Source organism: Conger conger, chromosome 9 (genome assembly GCF_963514075.1).
Source record: "Conger conger chromosome 9, fConCon1.1, whole genome shotgun sequence".
NCBI classification, from domain to species: Eukaryota; Metazoa; Chordata; class Actinopteri; order Anguilliformes; family Congridae; genus Conger; species Conger conger.
The window spans coordinates 821079-840040 of NC_083768.1; the positions used below are offsets into that span (position 1 = coordinate 821079).

Consider the following 18962-nt stretch of genomic DNA (forward strand, 5'->3'; position numbering starts at 1 on the left):
CAACAGCCAGTATTCTCTACCGTGACATATTTGACATATTTGACATATTTAACACCACAAATGTAACAATTTATTTTAAATGGTGACCATTGGTTTTGTTGTGTTTATGCAGTCCCCTCCAAAATGATTGGAACAGCAAGCCCAATTATACACTGAAGACAATTGGGTTTGAGGTCAGAAGCTGTACATGAGATTCGTATCCGAATTTCAGTTTTTATTTCCAAGTATTTTTACAGTGGGGTGCAAAAATTTGGGCACTCCTGGTTTAAATGTCTGTTACAATCCCTCATTTGCCTATCTGACAAAGCTATGCCACTGCAAAGCTAAGCAACCTGCATCTCTGCCATTTTGATTGTCATTAAAATATACCTTTATTTCATGCATTTTGAAACAAGATGTACTGAATTATTTCCCCATCCATTAATAGTTGGCAAGTTTGTGGTCGCAAGACGGAGGGAAAAAGTTTTAGGGAAACGCTAATTTGAGTTTTTCAGGCCCAGAAAAGTTTCTCTGACAGAGAAAGCTTCGACCAAAACATAAAAAAACATAAAAAGCCATTGTGGCAAAACCAAGGCGTCCGTGGTCCTCATCATGGTGGACCAGTTTTTGAAGTTTGTTCACTTCGTTTGCTCTCCCCAAACTACCCTCCTGGAAAGAGACAGCGGAGCTCCTGTTCCTCCACGCCTTCCGTCTGCACGGCCTGCCCCTGGAGGTGACCAGGGGCCGTGGCCCTCAGTTCTCCAGTCGCTTTTAGAGGTCATGCTGTCCGCTCTGGGGGCCAAGACCCAGCTGCTGTCTAGCTTTCACCCCCAGACCGCCGGCCAGACTGAGCGGACGAGCCAGGAGTCGGCAAAGACACTGCGCTGCCTGGTGGAGAAATCCCTGCCCTCCTGGGAGGCCTCGCTCCCCTGGGTGGAGGATGCACATCATTGCTCCTCGGGGCCCCCATGTCCTGACTCCATCTCCCATCACACCCCCCACCTTCTCAATGCCTGACTCCATCTCCCATCACACCCCCCACCTTCTCAATGCCTGACTCCATCTCCCATCACACCCCCCACCTTCTCAATGCCTGACTCCATCTCCCATCACACCCCCCACCTTCTCAATGCCTGACTCCATCTCCCATCACACCCCCCACCTTCTCAATGCCTGACTCCATCTCCCATCACACCCCCCACCTTCTCAATGCCTGACTCCATCTCCCATCACACCCCCCACCTTCTCAATGCCTGACTCCATCTCCCATCACACCCCCCACCTTCTCAATGCCTGACTCCGTCTCCCATCACACCCCCCACCTTCTCAATGCCTGACTCCATCTCCCATCACACCCCCCACCTTCTCAATGCCTGACTCCATCTCCCATCACACCCCCCACCTTCTCAATGCCTGACTCCATCTCCCATCACACCCCCCACCTTCTCAATGCCTGACTCCATCTCCCATCACACCCCCCACCTTCTCAATGCCTGACTCCGTCTCCCATCACACCCCCCACCTTCCAGGCATAGGGCCTGACTCCATCCAGTGTTCCATGTCTCCAGACTTGAGCTATATCTCACATCCCAGATTTTGTTTCTGTTTATCTGCCTGTTTGGACTGCCTTACTGTTATCGACCTTCTGCCTGTGACCACGACTACGTTTTGGTTTTCTTTAATTTTATGTGTGAGGTACCGTTCAGAGGACCCAGACACAGACCAGGGAGTATGCAAAAATGTTGTTCTTTAATCAGTCCAGGATCAAGCCAGGTAAACAGAGTTCAAACAATCCCAGAATCAAGCCAGGTAAACAGAGTTCAAACAATGCCAGAATCGAGATTCAAAATAATGGTCAAAAAACAAAGCAGGGGCCTATAATCTGAGAGTCACAAGCTGGAGTACAAAAAGGGCCAAAACGAATAATCAAATAATCAAACAAGCAAAAAAAAAAAACAGAAGGATAAGGCAAACTCGTGTCGTTCTTGAATCTCAAATATACAGGCTTACTATGAATTGGCAACCCGATATTGATCAACGTTCAGACAAAGAACAATGCAGAGACAGGTGTTTAAATACCAAGACCAGACCAAACTAGGCGGGGCACGGGAGTGAGTTGGGCTAAACAAATGGACAACATGCGGAGAACATAATAGGGTACTGATATAATAACAAAGAGGAAACGAACCCACATGAAAGACATTCGGCTCCGGATTAGGACGTGGACATTACATAGTGATAGAACAGAGAGGCGGAGTTACAGAGCAGACTAGAAATGGGAGATAATTGTTTGTAAGTTATAGTAAGTGTATAAATCTAAATACCCGAAATAAGTGACTGTTAGTTTATTAGTTAGACAGACAGTAAGTGTGTTAATATAGTATATTAGTACTCAAGGGCATAGGTTTCATTTCAACATTGGGTGTTCTCCCCCAGGAAATTTTGAGCATCTCTCACTTAATTTCCTGCATTCTGGTGAATTTTTATGAACCAATTTACTCCTCTTCTGCATCAATTTATCTTCACATTTACCTCAGTCCAGCTTCCTCATTGTTCGCCGCATATCTTTCAGACCGTTTGCAAACACAGCGAACAGAATGCTAACGGAAAAAACTTTAATTGTTTGCAAACGTTCGCCTGTTTGCTGAACGCACCTCAGATAACTTCAGGCACAAGTTATAAACTAGATAACGTTAGCGTTTCATCCGCATATACTCTCATTCAGAAACACTGAAGGTAAAACAAGCGTGATAGCTATTTACACTTGATTCATGACACTATCGTGCTTCCGCAACGGTAGACATATCGCAACTGCGGGTGTATGAAATAATTGTAAAATAGGCAAGAAAGATATCTAAGCGTTTAGACCCTCTGTGCTGTTATTTATACCTGTACTGGGGAGGAGGTTATCATTCATTATGTTTTGGGGGGACAAATTCACCTCTTCTAAATATTGAGGGGGACACGCAGACAGGGGAGTGACTACGGCTCGAAAACATCGGCGGAGACGAAATGCAATGAACAGTAATGGTGATAACAGAAAACCAGATATGATAATGAAAAATGATAAATTACAAGAAAAAAACGAATAAACTAACAGACAGAACTAGAAACCGAACCCCTGCCTGGATTATAGTTTACAAACTGTCTAGTCTTCTATATACTTGTTTTCCTGCGGTCGACCTACGCCTGCTTAACCTGCCCCAAAGTTAATAAAGACATTGATTTGGACATCTGTCATTTCGGTTCCTTGTTCTGAAGGCTGGCACACTTCAGGAAGTCAATTGAGGATGTCCTGTTTGGTAGTGTTGACATTGTAGGCGGATTGTGTTTTCTTTGATTTGGAGTGCAAAACAAACACCAAACTGCTAATGAAACAATGGATCTCATGCAGGAACATTTCCACATTATCATCACACACAATAAACTGCTCATGAAACAATGGACCTGACACAAGAACATTTCCATGATGTCATCAGGGTGGCCTGTAGCGGAGTGGTTAAGGTAAATGACTGGGACATGCAAGGTCAGTGGTTCTAATCCCGGTCTAGCCACAGTTAGATCCGCACAGCCATTGGGCCGTTGAGCAAGGCCCTTAACCCTGCATTGCTCCAGATTGTCTCCTGCTTAGTCTAATCAACTGTACGTCGCTCTGGATAAGAGCGTCTGCCAAATGCCAATAATTTTATGTAATGTAATGGAATCATCATAAATCAAAAGGGTTCACCCGAGTGCACCACATTGGATTGACCAAACACACTTCACAAAACTGTCCTGAATCTAGATGTCTGGTACAATACAATATACAGTAAGGAGAATGATGAGGAGGTCGATATAACAGGACTTGCTGTTTAATAGCATCTCTACAACCCCCTCCTCGTACACCCTGCTCAAAAGTCATCTCTCACAGCTCCTGGAATTAACCCATCCCAGGACATCTCCCCTGTTAAGCAAAGAAGAACTACACAACCTTTTGTAACATTCCTTTCTCCTTTTTTTACAGTAACACAGTTGGTAGGAAAACAAGCCCCAGCATATGATTATGGCCTCTCTGGTCTCTCTCCTTTGGAGTCCAGTTCAGGGGGTGGTTTAGTGACGCCTCCTCTGCAGTTCAGTTTAAGGGGTGGTTTAGTGACTCCTTTGCAGTCCAGTTTAAGGGGTGGTTCAGTGACGGCTCCTCTGCAGTCCAGTTTAAGGGGTGGTTCAGTGACTCTCCTTTGCAGTCCAGTTTAAGGGGTGGTTCAGTGACTCTCCTCTGCAGTCCCGTTTAAGGGGTGGTTTAGTGACTCTCCTCTGCAGTCCAGTTTAAGGGGTGGTTCAGTGATTCTCCTCTGCAGTCCAGTTTAAGGGCTGGTTTAGTGATTCTCCTTTGCAGTGCAGAGAAGGGGTGGTTTAGTGACTCTCCTTTGCAGTCCAGTTTAAGGGGTGGTTTAGTGATTCTCCTTTGCAGTGCAGAGAAGGGGTGGTTTAGTGACTCTCCTCTGCAGTGCAGTTTAAGGGGTGGTTTAGTGACTCTCCTTTGCAGTGCAGAGAAGGGGTGGTTTAGTGACTCTCCTCTGCAGTCCAGTTTAAGGGGTGGTTTAGTGATTCTCCTTTGCAGTGCAGTTTAAGGGGTGGTTTAGTGACTCTCCTCTGCAGTGCAGTTTAAGGGGTGGTTTAGTGACTCTCCTCTCCGGGTCAGGGAGGTGTGCCCTCCTGCAGGATTCTCAGCCCCCTGGTGTGTCTGAGGAGCTTGGTGCCGCAGCATGTCTGAGGGCTCTGGCTCCAGTGTTGCCCACAGGTGAATGTGGTTCCTCCATCAGCCCGCCATGCGTTCTGACCCGATAAGGCCGAGGCGTCTGTACCTGCCGCAGTACTGACCCATGTGCATTCTGTCGTCAGCCAGACTCTCTCCTGGCTGCAGTTAGAGAGTGTGTGAAGTCGTGTCTGGTTCTCCAATCTTCCCCAGCCCTTGAACACAGTGTGAAATCATGTCTAGTTCTCCAATCTTCCCCAGCCCTTGAACACAGTTGGATGGCCCTTCACAAACTCCTCCCCTGCAGCCGGCACAACGTGAGTGCGCTGAATTAGCTGCAGCGACTCAGTGGCATGGTGAACCCAGAAGTGGCTTTGAAAGACCTGACACCACATGCATGTCCTGCTCTGACGCTCTGTGTTTGAGCTGTGAAATCTACAGTTGAGCTGTGAAACATCCCTGAACATTAAGGACAGTATCCCCTGGACCGTACAGGACTTTAAAAGGAGGGCGCAGGGCTCCATGCTGCTGTGGACTCACTGGGGATGGACCACTAAATTCAATATATTCCCCATTAATTTCTACCTTTTGGGCCCATACACTTTTGCCTTGCGCTGACACGTCACCCAGAAATGCATATTCATCTGACTCTGTGCCGCTAATATTATCCACTGTCTGTGGTGAGCATCACGCATGTTGAACCGTGCCCTTTCAAAAAATCACCTTCCTTTTCCTGACAGAATTTCGTCAGCTTCGCCTCCCAACGCAAACTTGATATGGCCCGCCTTTTCTTATCAAGTCCTGACGCAATTCTATACCGTTTATAAACGGCTTATCCATTTCGGCCGATCATTTGCGTTTGCCGGCCGGCGTAAGCTGCATCGCTGTGTTCACCTGTCATACGCCATCGTCCGCAGGTGTGCTCGTTAACTTCTCATAGTTTAATGTGCGCGACTCGCCCCCATTCAGTGCTAGACTGCGTCCCACAATCTTTCACTCCACCATCCTTTACTCCACTCCCCCAGGGCCACTCCTCCACTTCTGCGAAATAATGTGGCGCAAAGGAGTGCTGTATGCCTATACAATTTCCGTCTATTGGGACGCACCTGTAGTGTAGGTGCATAAATGCTTTTGTTTTTTCAGTCCTCATCGGCGATGGAAATGTAACTTCACCTTTCCCGCAGCGGACATCAAGGTAAGTTAGTCACATGAATGGTGGCGCTGGTTTGATTAACTTTGTTGTAGTATTTCTTTTTTAGTTTTACTTCTGACACTATTTTATATAAGGAGAACGAGGAGGAGGCCGATATAACAGGATTAGTCGTTTAATAGCGTCTCTCCAAACCCCTCCTTGTACATCGGGTTATTCTTCAAGGGTTCCGATTGTATCTGTAAACACACTAAGACTCGGAACTGTACTGGGCTCTCAGGTCCTCTTAGCACTCATACTTGTGTTTGATTTGCACTTCGTTGTACGTCGCTCTGGATAAGAGCGTCTGCTAAATGCCTTGTAATGTAATGTAATATGATGGGTTATATCTCTCAAGGCTCGGAATGTATTTCTTTGCCTCTGATTTGCTACAATTTTAGATTTGCAATCACACAATTAACATGTGATTAAAGTGCAAATTTTCAGATTTTATTAAAGGGTATTTTGTATACACTTTGGGTTCCCATGTAGAAATTATAGCGGTGTTTATACGTAGCCCTTCCATCTCAGGGCACCGTAACGTTTGGGACAAAGTGGAGTGAAGTATGCATTTTCAGAATAATGGGACGCACCCATTGGCTGTATCTGAAATGGCTCACTATTCACTTATTACTAATCCCTACTTTGTGAATATCAATTTAATACGCTACACAGGTTTATCTAAAAAAAATTAGAATACCGTGGAAAAGTTACTTTTTTCTGTTATTTAATTGAAACTTTCACATATTCTAGATTCATTACACATAAAGTGAAATATTTCAATTATTTATTATTTTGAATCTCGATGATTATCTATGTGGTTCAGGTCAATCAAGCACAGTAATACCATGGTCAGCAAACCAGTTACTAGTAGATTTGGCACTGTGGGCAGATGCCAAGTCCTGCTGGAAAAGGAAATCAGCATCTCCATAAAGCTTGTCAGCAGACGGAAGCATGAAGTGCTCTAAAATCTCCTGGTAATCTGCTGTGTTGACTCTGGACTTGATAAAACACAGTGGACCAACACCAGCAGATGACATGGCACCCCAAATCATCACTGACTGTGGAAACTTGGACACACTGGACTTCAAGCAACTTCCAGTCAACTTTCCATGAATATGCGTTGATACAACACTCTGCGAACAGCCAGCCCTTTCAGCAACGACCTTCTATGGCTTACCCTCCTTGTGGAGGGTGTCAATGAGTGTCTACTGGGCAACTGTCACGTCAGCAGTTTTCCCCATGATTGCCCGACCATGTATTGAGAGCATAAATGAACATACTTTTCAGAAGATCGACATTTCTGTATTATAAATCTTTTTTTTGACTGGTCTCATGTAATATTGTAATATTTTCAGATACTGGAGCTGTAAGACGTAATCGTCAAGATTAAAACAAAAAAAGGCTTGAAATATTTCACTTTATGTGTAATGAATCTAGAATATAAGAAAGTTTAACTTTTTGAAACAAATGACCGAAAAAAAGAAACTTTTCCCCCATATACAAATGAATTTGGACAGCAGACGTCGTATTTTGCAATATATCCGCGTAATCGCGTATAAGGCTATGCACTGCAGGATCTTGCCGCAAATCCATTAACAAACATAGGTCTATACAGCCTGTTCTTAAAAACCCTCATTTCCATCTTACAATGCCCAGTGAAGATGCAGCTCCCTTAACCCAGATATGGCGTTCAATTTGTCATTTTTCTTCTTTTAAAAAAAATAAATAAAATTTTTAAGCATGGCCGTGGCTTATTTTATGTGTCTAATATGTAAAAGAACATATTTTTATGGAGTAAATATCTACAACACACCCTACACCTTTCTATACAAAAAACACTGGTTTAGAAGAATGCTATTACCGCTTTTAGTCGATAGACTGAATGTAGCCTACTCGTTCATCACAAATTACGTTTATTTCTTGGTTTACTATTCACTACATTAGGGTGAATTCAGATTCAGAATTTGGGACGCATTAAGTATTTTGAGTTTTTCGCCTTGACTAGCTAATCATTGTCATTCAGCATTTTCACCTCAAATACCGTGTATATAAATTGCTCATGGTCACATGACATTTATTCTGTGACTCACTCATTGAAGTGGGCGTGGCGATGGTCACCCAGGAAGTAGCCAGGAGACAGGGTACCGGGACACAGTGTAGCATTTGGGCCTTATTTGTTAAGATGATTCAAATGTCATGCATGATACTGATTATCAAGTATAAGATATTACTGCAACAAAATAAAGTAAAACATTTTGAATATAATTTTTTCCTTCTTTAAATCTTTTTATTTTCAGGCTGTCCCAAATTATCTTCACGTGTATGGTAATTAAGTTCATGAATGAAAAATAATATAACATGGCTGAAATTTGAGTGTGTGTAAATAAATGTCACTCTAACATCATTAATATCATTAAAAACTTACAAACTAAATTATCCAACTGTATATATAATTTTTATACATGGTTTGTGATATGGTTTGTGGCTACGCCACCTAGCAATACGCCTTCTTTGGCATGTCATGTTTTATTTACATTATTTTAATATCTTTTCAATCAGGGTCGATTTGCCAGAAGCACCATTACTGGTGGGTGTAATTCACTATTTTCTCTGATTAGCTGATGTTTTCAATAAAAGCGCAACAACAAGCAAAACGCACCAACACTCAGTACACCAGTGGTTTCTTTCTTTTTCAGGTCATTCCAAGTTGTTGTACAAGCTATCCTCAATGCTTGTGCAATGGATTTCCCCTCTTTTCTAAGCTTCAAAATGGCTTGCTTTTCTCCCAAAGACAGCTCTCTGGTCTTGATGTTGGTTTATCATTTCTAACACAAATGGGTGGTCTGATATAAAAGGTGATGTTCTTAGTTGTTTAACAAATCTAGACAAAAATACCAGGAAATAAAGGCTGAAATTCAGATCTGTCATCTCATCTACATCTTTTGACCTCAAACTCAATTGTCTTCAGTGTATAGCAAAAACAAAGAAATTGCTATTCAAATATTTTTGGAGGGGACTGTAGAACTCTCATAAAATGAGGAACCTCTAACCTGCCTGGTGTGGGAGATTGAACCTAAAGAGTGCAATCACGTGCAATATCAACTCATTATCATGTGCAATATCTCCCTATAGTCACTGCAATACCAACCTATAATCATGTGCAATATCTTTTTTTTATTTTTTATTAAAATTTTTCCAGATTTTTCCCTTTTTCTCCCAATTTGGTAGCCAATTGTACCTCGTCTGATTCAATTGGAGGTAGTCGTATTAGATGTACCGCCCGTACCCCATCCCTGGGCGGCCCGAATGAGAGCGACACGCCTTCAAGCCGTCTCGTCTCGTGCCCGTTGCCGTGATTCCGAGGCGCCCGAGGTGCTTATTGTGCGGCGATCTAATAACCCTGCCAAGTCCCTCCCTCTGGAGCAGCGAGCCAATTATTGCTGCCCCACGTGAGCCGGTCAAACTTGGCTTTTGGCAGGACCGAGAATCGAACCCCGGTGTGCAACTGCAGCAAACTGCAACCGCAAGTCTGCTGCGTCTTAGCCTGTTACGCCACCGCGGCTCATGTGCAGTATCTACCTATAATCACGTGTAATATCAACTTATAATCAATATGTAGCTATAATCATGTGTAATATCTACCTATAATCACGTGTAATATCTACCTATAATCATGTGCAATATGTAACTATAATCATGTGTAATATCAACTTATAATCAATATGTAGCTATAATCATGTGCAGTATCTACCTATAATCACGTGTAATATCAACTTATAATCAATATCTACCTATAATCACGTGTAATATCTACCTATAATCATGTGCAATATGTAACTATAATCATGAGCAATATCTACCTATAATCACGTGTAATATCAACTTATAATCAATATCTACCTATAATCACGTGTAATATCAACTTATAATCAATATGTAGCTATAATCATGTGCAATATCTACCTATAATCACGTGTAATATCTAACTATAACCATGTGCAATATGTAACTATAATCATGTGCAATATCTACCTATTATTTTATCTCCTTGTAGGTAGTTTATCAGAAGTAGTATGGGCATTGTATGGACCCAAGGCATCTTTTATGACAAAGTAATATTTGGGTACACCAAATAATATAAGATACAAAGTATCTACATTTGGTTTTGTAATATGCATAAACTGTACGCGATATGATCACAGTATTATACAGTACATTAATTTTTTTATTTGTGTGTGCCTGGTTGCACCAGACTACATGTATTGATATAAATTTATACAGAACAAATTAATATTGATAGTACATTAACCAAACTTATCGAGAATTACTACTGTTATACTCACCTTCAATGCACTATGTCCCCTCAAAATAAACCTTGCTGTCTATGTGTCTATTGTGCTAAGCCTCTCATTTACATGCAGAACAGTGAATACTTACAATAGCTTACATGTACATGTTCATTTGACAGATTTTTAAGCAGAAACATTAGATTTTCCTTAAGTGTAGCAGTCTCAGGTTGGATTTTAGTTTTTTGAATAATCTGGTAATATTTAAGTTGTTTATGTGTTCCAATGGATTCTACGGAGAGCAATCCCCTCTGTTGGGAAATGCTCCAGGCCCATTACTGATATGTACCATAGATATGTTGAGTGTAATCAGTCCTCCTGTGTTTTCTTTCTAGGTGGGTGATTTCCAGCAGAGAGCAGCTTCACCATCTCTTTACCACCTCATTCAGTCAAAAAGAAGAAAGCAGGACCCCTCCCTCTAACAGGAAGCACAAGCTTGCACTTCAAACCGTCACATTTTCCCTCCTATTCAGACGTCAGTTACTTACTAATCTACGACTGTCAGTACCTCTCGTACTTGCAGTTTACCATGCAGAAAACCCCCAAAGTGTAAACTGCATGCATCTAGCTTTTGAGTGCATCTGAGAACTGTTCTGAAAGGATAACATTCCCTGCCTGAATAGGTCATGCACTTTGTTTCTGATACAATCCTTTCAAACCCTCGTCTGAAGTCAAACCCTCCATTGAGGAAGCTCTCCCTCCTTTTTGCAACTTTCCAGTCTGTAAACACATATCATTTACAAAATGGTGGACCTCAAGAATCCGAGAAGGAAGCTTTTGATTGTGCTGTTCTGCTTCTGTGCTACTACCATAGTTTTATTTAGCTCCAGCAATACGTCATCATACTTATCACAACTTGTCTCTCGGTGGTCCGACAAACCCGTTTCCAGGGCACTGTGTGCCTGCCGCCAGTGCATCTCTGTTGAGGATGAAGACCCCTGGTTCAGGAAGCGCTTTAACACGTCCATATCGCCGCTCTTGTCACAGAAGAACGCCATGCTGTCTGACGACACCTTTAAATGGTGGCAGGTAAGCACGCACACAAAAAAGTACCTATGATGCTGGAAATCATCCAAAAGCTGACCTGCTGGCTCATTCTGCACGCTAAAGCCATAGCACTGCCTGGCTCATTCTGCACGCTAAAGCCATAGCACTGCCTTGCTCATTCTGCATGCTAAAGCCATAGCACTGCCTGGCTCATTCTGCATGCTAAAGCCATAGCGCTGCCTGGCTCATTCTGCATGCTAAAGCCATAGCGCTGCTGCCTCATTCTGCATGCTAAAGCCATAGCGCTGCCTGGCTCATTCTGCATGCTAAAGCCGTAGCGCTGCCTGGCTCATTCTGCATGCTAAAGCCATAGCGCTGCCTGGCTCATTTGGCACGCTAAAGCCAAAACTCTGCCTGCCTCATTTACCATGCTAAAGCAATAGCACTGCCTGCCTCATTCTGCATGCTAAAGCCATAGCACTGCCTGCCTCATTCTGCAGGCTAAAGCCAAAGCTCTGCCTGGCTCATTTGGCATGCTAAAGCCATAGCGCTGCCTGGCTCATTCTGCATGCTAAAGCCATAGCTCTGCCTGGCTCATTCTGCATGCTAAAACCATAGCTCTGCCTGGCTCTTTCTGCTGCATTGCTCTTTTTGGCATGCTGTTGCTTCAATGCTGCTGTTGCTTATATTACATGCTGTTACTGCATTTGCATTGTAATCGTTTCTTCAGAAGTCTTCTGACTGAACTGTGTATGTGTGGGTGTGTGTGTTTTGGTTTTGGTCTCTTGACGAATGTAATCGGAGTAAAACCATGTAAATACAGCATAACCTGCCATCTACCTAAGAAAGGCTTTATTCTGCTCCCATAGCTACCGTTGCTCTTGCTGAGTGCCTCTCGAGCAGCTGAGAGTCACTCTTGTGTATCTTTATTGTGTCCCCAGAGGCTACAGACTAAGAAAAATGCCAACTACAGTGCTGTGGTGCAGAAACTATTCCAGGTCGTCCCTGGGGAGGGACATTACAACGACTCAGGGCCCAATCGCTGCAGGACTTGCGCTGTAGTCGGGAATTCTGGGAACCTCAAGGGATCTGATTACGGAGCCCTCATTGACTCCAATGACTTCGTCATAAGGTGACAGATTCAGCCTGACCTGACCTAAAAACAGGTCAGGCTGAGGTATTGTGGGAAGTGGAGTCCCACAAGGATCGGTGCTGGGACCACTGTTCTTCCTCATTCATATAAATGACCTTGACAGGGACATTTAAAGTACGTCAGTTAAATTTGCAGATGATACAAAACTAGAAGGTTTAGCTAACAGTTTGAAATCTTTTTTAGTCCAGGAAGATTTAAACAGAATCCAAAAGTGGATATGTAGTGGAGGCAGAAATACTGGGGGTTTTCAAGACCAGGCTTGATACGGCGCTAGATACCATTTAGCTGTTAGGCAAACTAAGCAGTAGGTACACTTTAGTGGTAGGATAAGGTCAGCATTGCTGGTCTGAATGGCCTGTTCTCAAGTTTGAGATCAGTGCCCTAATGGATTGAAACCTCCTATTCCTGGGAAATGTAAACACAACATGCATTTTGCCCTGTGGAGCTACCAGCCACAGTTGGTACTGGGATACTCCAGATTTGAACCACATTTGAACTGTTTTAAACAAATTAAGTGGTTTAATTGATCAGTTGAATGCTAAGTAATAACAAAAGCCAGCACACCCTGCGGCTCTTCAGGAGTGAAGGCCCCAGCATTGTTTTTTGGATAGTTCAAAAAACAGAACAGCACTGTAATCATATTATTGACGCCTTTTCACTTTGCCCTCCACCTATTTTTGTCCAATATAATTAATTAATATCTGAAACTATTGACTATTAACACTTAAATTCAAAGGTTAGAAAGAAGAGGCCTGTAACATTTTAATTTGGGTCGTAACAAATTTAAGTCAGAGCGTGCACATACAGTGTACACAAAAGATACATGAAATACAAAATTTTCATTACTATTATTAATGTTTTATAGTTCAGCACTGAATACCTCAATTTCTAAGTCAAGGACCAACCCAGACCTACTTTATATTTGTGGACAAACTTGGTTTTAACTTGGTGTACAACATTTTGTAACAATATCGACAGGCATTCAAATTCCACAACTGCACCCAGGTGTCATCAAGTGTCCCCTAATCTCTCCAAATATATGTACATATCTTTTTCTCCAGACACTTGAATGATCAGAAAAGCTTATTTTTCTTTTAAAACTGGTTTTTTATTAAAAATGTAAAGAAAATATTGTATGTGAGTATGTTTTTTTAAAGCATGCCCGAAGTGTCCAAAACGCCCCCCAAAAAGGATGACTCACCCTAATGCTTTCAAACGAACCTGCATCACATTTTAAATGGACATCACATTTATTTCAAAATTAGGTTAGCCAGAGCCATGCTAGCCCTGTTCGCCAGTACAATACAGGTTAATCTATAGCAAGTCCAAATCCTTTAATTATTCATGTCTGTATATTCATTGCAGCTATGCAAACTCAGCAATATTCCTAAACTGTCCATAACCTGAATATGACACATTATACCTTGTTGGAAAGGGTAGGAGGCCCTGTACAAGAAGCTTACTATGTTTTACATTAGTTTGGTACTGAAATGACCTTGCAATGCATGTCTGCAACAATAAGAAATAGCGCTGGGTTAATATATAATTTCCTAGAAAATGGCTGAACGGATTATGAAATAAACTTCAAAATGAGTCAGAAAACAGCCATAGCGTCATCACCAGGTGGGATATTTGGTTCCATACATGTCTGTATCGAACAATTAGCAAAACAAACTTGTATTTCTACTAAACCGGAAATATGTTGACCAGAAATGTAATAAAAGTTGCCTTTTATTGTCTGACTCCGTGGGGAGGTGAGGGTTGTAAACCATGAGCATGGTGAGAGGGAGGCTGGAGTTTTATTGCCCTGCTTTGCAAATAAGAGGCTGATAAACATCTAAACTGCTGTTCTCGGCTTTAATCGTCTTTAACAATCTGGCACTGCAATTTTGTGCTTTTATTATGTCACAGTTTTTTGTTTCTAGAAATAAAATATGATTAACCCTGATTAACTATTAAAAGCTGAGGCAGCTTGTCCTACCATGTGTTCTTCCACCCTGAACTCCTGAATTACAAAGCTTGCATTTATTAAGTCAATAGAAATGTTAATTGAATACCAGTTAGTGTATTTTCTGTGCCAATAGTGTTGAAACATATTTCTCACATCACGTTACAGAAACCATAATGATGTTTCTTGGTTGTATGGTAAACTTGGGCCACAAAAATGCAGCTATCATGATTGCATTGTCTAAAATCAATGTCAAGACTAGTTTGCATAGCAGCCAGTTCTCTAAAAGCGATACATATTGTCTCTGCAGAATGAACAAAGCTCCCATTTTGGGCTATGAAAAGGATGTAGGGAACAGAACCACCCATCGTGTCATGTACCCAGAAAGTGCCACAAACCTGCAAAAGGACACAAGTCTGCTGCTGATACCATTCAAGACTTTGGATCTGGAGTGGATCTCTAGTGCTCTGACCACAGGCACTGTGAAACGGTAGGTGGCCATGGGCTACATTGGGAATGCATTTGTGTTTGAACATTGATCTAAGAAGCTGAATGCAGCTTTGAGAAACAAGAGCCCTCGTCAGAAGCTGCTGTGGTGCTCACTCACTTTGTTTTCGGATGAAAAAGAAGCAACAGTTTTCATCATTACGCTTTGCATTTAATGTTAGGGTGAGGGGCAAAATGAGCTAGACAGACAGTTATGCACAAAGAAAGGGAAAAAGGGCTCCTTTATCAGCTCTTGGTTCAGTGCTGCCATGGATGCTCCAAGTGTCCTGCCCTGGGGTACTAGTGGACTCTGTGATCTTGTGGATCGTCATTGGACTAAGTGCCACCCAGCAGGCTATTGACATCTCTCTGTTTTCAACAGCACCCGTATGCGTGTGATGGCCAAGATTAATGCAGACAAGAATAAGGTGAAAGAGTCTTGTGTCGTACTTTGTTCACACAAGATTCTTTTGTGTGTGTGTGTGTGTGTGTGTGTGTGTGTGTACGTACAAGTGTGTGAATATACAAATACAACATGTAGTATGTCTCATGTGCTCATTCTGTGACTTTTATGATTTCATTCAACACAGGTGTTAATATACAACCCCACGTTCTTAAAGTACGTCTATGATGTGTGGCTTGAACGCCATGGGAAATATCCCTCCACCGGCTTCTTAACCTTGATGTTCGCCATCCACGTATGTGATGAGGTAAGCACATATTACACATTTTAACAAACTATATCATTAACAAACTGGCTTTATCCAATTTACCCAAGAAAAAAAGCAAAAGCAAAGTGCAGTGTCAGATGCAGTGTACGTTTGAGCTGGCGTATACTGCTATCAAGTGTTGGTGAAATGCCCTGATACCTTTTTTTACTTTAAGCCTGATGATCCACTGGTAGAATTTTTGCAACATCAAATTTCATTGACCATTCCTGAATCACTTATAAGTCTTCTTAATGTCTTGTTAGGACCACAGATGTAGTGTTTCCATGGTGCTTCTGATTTAATACTGTCCTTTGGGATTTAATCCCAAACTTAACTGTGACAAATCAGAAGTAATCCTTACTGGACCGAAAAACAATGACCTCGCTAATCCCCAGCCTTGGTCTGGATATAGACGGCCTCGTAGTGAATGCCTCTATAACCTCAGCCTCATAGTGAATGCCTCTATAACCTCAGCCTCACAGTGAATGCCTCTATAACCTCAGCCTCATAGTGAATGCCTCTATAACCTCAGCCTCATAGTGAATGCCTACATAACCTCAGCCTCGTAGTGAATGCCTCTATAACCTCAGCCTCGTACTGAATGCCTACATAACCTCAGCCTCGTAGTGAATGCCTCTATAACCTCAGCCTCATAGTGAATGCCTCTATAACCTCAGCCTCATAGTGAATGCCTCTATAACCTCAGCCTCATAGTGAATGCCTCTATAACCTCAGCCTCATAGGGAATGCCTCTATAACCTCAGCCTCATAGTGAATGCCTCTATAACCTCAGCCTCATAGTGAATGCCTCTATAACCTCAGCCTCATAGGGAATGCCTCTATAACCTCAGCCTCATAGTGAATGCCTCTATAACCTCAGCCTCATACTGAATGCCTCTATAACCTCAGCCTCCTACTGAATGCCTCCACAGCTGCCTGTAACCTCAGCCTCATAGTGAATGCCTACATAACCTCAGCCTCGTAGTGAATGCCTCTATAACCTCAGCCTCGTACTGAATGCCTGCATAACCTCAGCCTCATAGTGAATGCCTCTATAACCTCAGCCTTGTACTGAATGCCTACATAACCTCAGCCTCGTAGTGAATGTCTCTATAACCTCAGCCTCATAGTGAATGCCTCTATAACCTCAGCCTCATAGTGAATGCCTCCACAGCTGTTTGTAACCTGGGCCTCACAAAATCTACTCAGTTCAACATCAACTGCCCATCTGCTTCCTCTTGGTCTCAGGTGAATGTTTTTGGATTTGGAGCATCCAAGGACAGAACCTGGCAGCATTACTGGGAGACAAGGAAATTTCTCCAGTCAAAGCCAACCGGAGGGCATGCTGGAGACTATGAGTCCATCACCATGAAGCTGCTGGCCTGTAAAAATAAAATGAAGTTGTTTGAAGGGAGATGAGGGTAACCATTGGCTGTGAAATGAACAGGACTGCCGAACGGCCTTAAAGGCTGAAGTTAGAGCATGGTAAATGGTTGGCATTTATATAGCGCCTTTTTCCAAAGCGCTGTACAATTGATGCTTCTCATCCACCCATTCATACACACACACACACCAACGGCGATTGGCTGCCATGCAAGGCACCGACCAGCTCGTCAAGAGCATTTGGGAGTTAAGTGTCTTGCTCAGGGACACTTCGACACAGCCTGGGTGGGGGATCGAACTGGCAACCCTCCGGCTGCCAGCCGACTGCTCTTACTGCCTGAGCCAATGAGACGACTGCTCTTACTGCCTGAGCCAATGAGACGACTGCTCTTACTGCCTGAGCCAATGAGACGACTGCTCTTACTGCCTGAGCCATGTCGCCCCCTTAGCAGCACTGGCTTCCGCAATATGACATACACAAGTTAAACTAGATATGACATGTACACAAGTTAAACTAGATATGATGTACACAAGTTAAACTAGATATGACGTACACAAGTTAAACTAGATATGACATGTACACAAGTTAAACTAGATATGACATACACAAGTTAAACTAGATATGACATGTACACAAGTTAAACTAGATATGATGTACACAAGTTAAACTAGATATGACATACACAAGTTAAACTAGATATGACATGTACACAAGTTAAACTAGATATGATGTACACAAGTAAAACTAGATATGACATGTACACGAGTAAAACTAGATATGACATACACAAGTTAAACTAGATATGACATAAACAAGTAAAACTAGATATGACATGTACACAAGTTAAACTAGATATGACGTACACAAGTAAAACTAGATATGACATTTACATGAGTAAAACTAGATACATTTTTTTGGAATACTTTAACGCGTTACTTTGTTTGACTAAATTGGGGAAAAAGTACATTTTGACTTCAGCTCATCTTTAATATGCTTTGTTTTGAGGGAATAATTTAATCAAGTAAATTAAATCATGAAGTTCTATCAATAACTTGGGACATTTTTAGTTTTAAACGGATATATAACTTTGCCTGTATGACTGGTGTACACATGGTGAATATCTGTGAGGGCTATGTCTCTGTATGTGAAGTGCCTTATCAATGAAATTCCTAATGTGTAAGGTTTGGGTTTTGGGGATGGGGGTTTTGTGCCTTTTCAACTTAATCTTGCATTTATGAATTAAATTATTATTTTTTCCATCCATCCATCCATTATCTTAACCCGCTTATCCTGAACAGGGTCGCAGGGGGGCTGGAGCCTATCCCAGCATACATTGGGCAAAAGGCAGGAATACACCCTGGACAGGTTGCCAGTCCATCGCAGGGCGCACACACACCATTCACTCACACATTCATACCCATGGGAAATTTCGACTCTCCAATCAGCCTAACCTGCATGTCTTTGGACTGTGGGAGGAAACCGGAGTACCCGGAGGAAACCCACGCAAACAAGGGGAGAACATGCAAACTCCACACAGAGAGGCCCCGATTATTATCGGGGCCTCTGAGGGTATTCTGCTCTGAGGGTTTAGACTCAGCCTAATCACACACAGATATTCTGAGGGTTTAGACTCAGCCTAATCTCATACAGGTATTCTGCTCTGAGGGTTTAGACTCAGCCTAATCACACACAGATATTCTGAGGGTTTAGACTCAGCCTAATCTCACACAGGTATTCTGCTCTGAGGGTTTAGACTCAGCCTAATTACACAGGTATTCTGAGGGTTTAGTCTCAGCCTAATCACACACAGATATTCTGAGGGTTTAGACTCAGCCTAATCTCACACAGGTATTCTGCTCTGAGGGTTTAGACTCAGCCTAATCTCACACAGGTATTCTGCTCTGAGGGTTTAGACTCAGCCTAATTACACAGGTATTCTGAGGGTTTAGTCTCAGCCTAATCACACAGGTTTTCTGCTCTGAGGGTTTAGACTCAGCCTAATACCACAGATATTCTGCTCTGAGGGTTTAGACTCTGCCTAA

At 42.5% G+C, this 18962-nt stretch overlaps 1 protein-coding gene across 1 annotated transcript; it reads left to right on the forward strand.

Annotated features, from left to right (window-relative positions):
- Positions 1–759: 759 nt before the first annotated feature.
- LOC133136604 (CMP-N-acetylneuraminate-beta-galactosamide-alpha-2,3-sialyltransferase 1-like) lies at positions 760–18136 on the forward strand. The gene is made up of 9 exons (XM_061254240.1): positions 760–912; positions 4681–4759; positions 5858–5909; positions 11143–11281; positions 12181–12371; positions 14651–14830; positions 15209–15254; positions 15417–15536; positions 16785–18136. Exons 1-9 carry the CDS (start codon positions 760–762, stop codon positions 16953–16955), a joined length of 1131 nt encoding a protein of 376 aa, XP_061110224.1. The 3' UTR covers positions 16956–18136.
- The last annotated feature ends 826 nt before the right edge of the window (positions 18137–18962 follow it).

Coding starts and splice junctions, on each gene's coding strand:
- LOC133136604 (XM_061254240.1), top strand. CDS start 760: ATGCTGTCCGCTCTGGGGGCCAAGACCCAGCTGCTGTCTAGCTTTCAC. Junction 12,372..14,650: donor TCCAATGACTTCGTCATAAG/GTGACAGATTCA, acceptor TTGTCTCTGCAG/AATGAACAAAGCTCCCATTT. Junction 14,831..15,208: donor ACCACAGGCACTGTGAAACG/GTAGGTGGCCAT, acceptor TGTTTTCAACAG/CACCCGTATGCGTGTGATGG.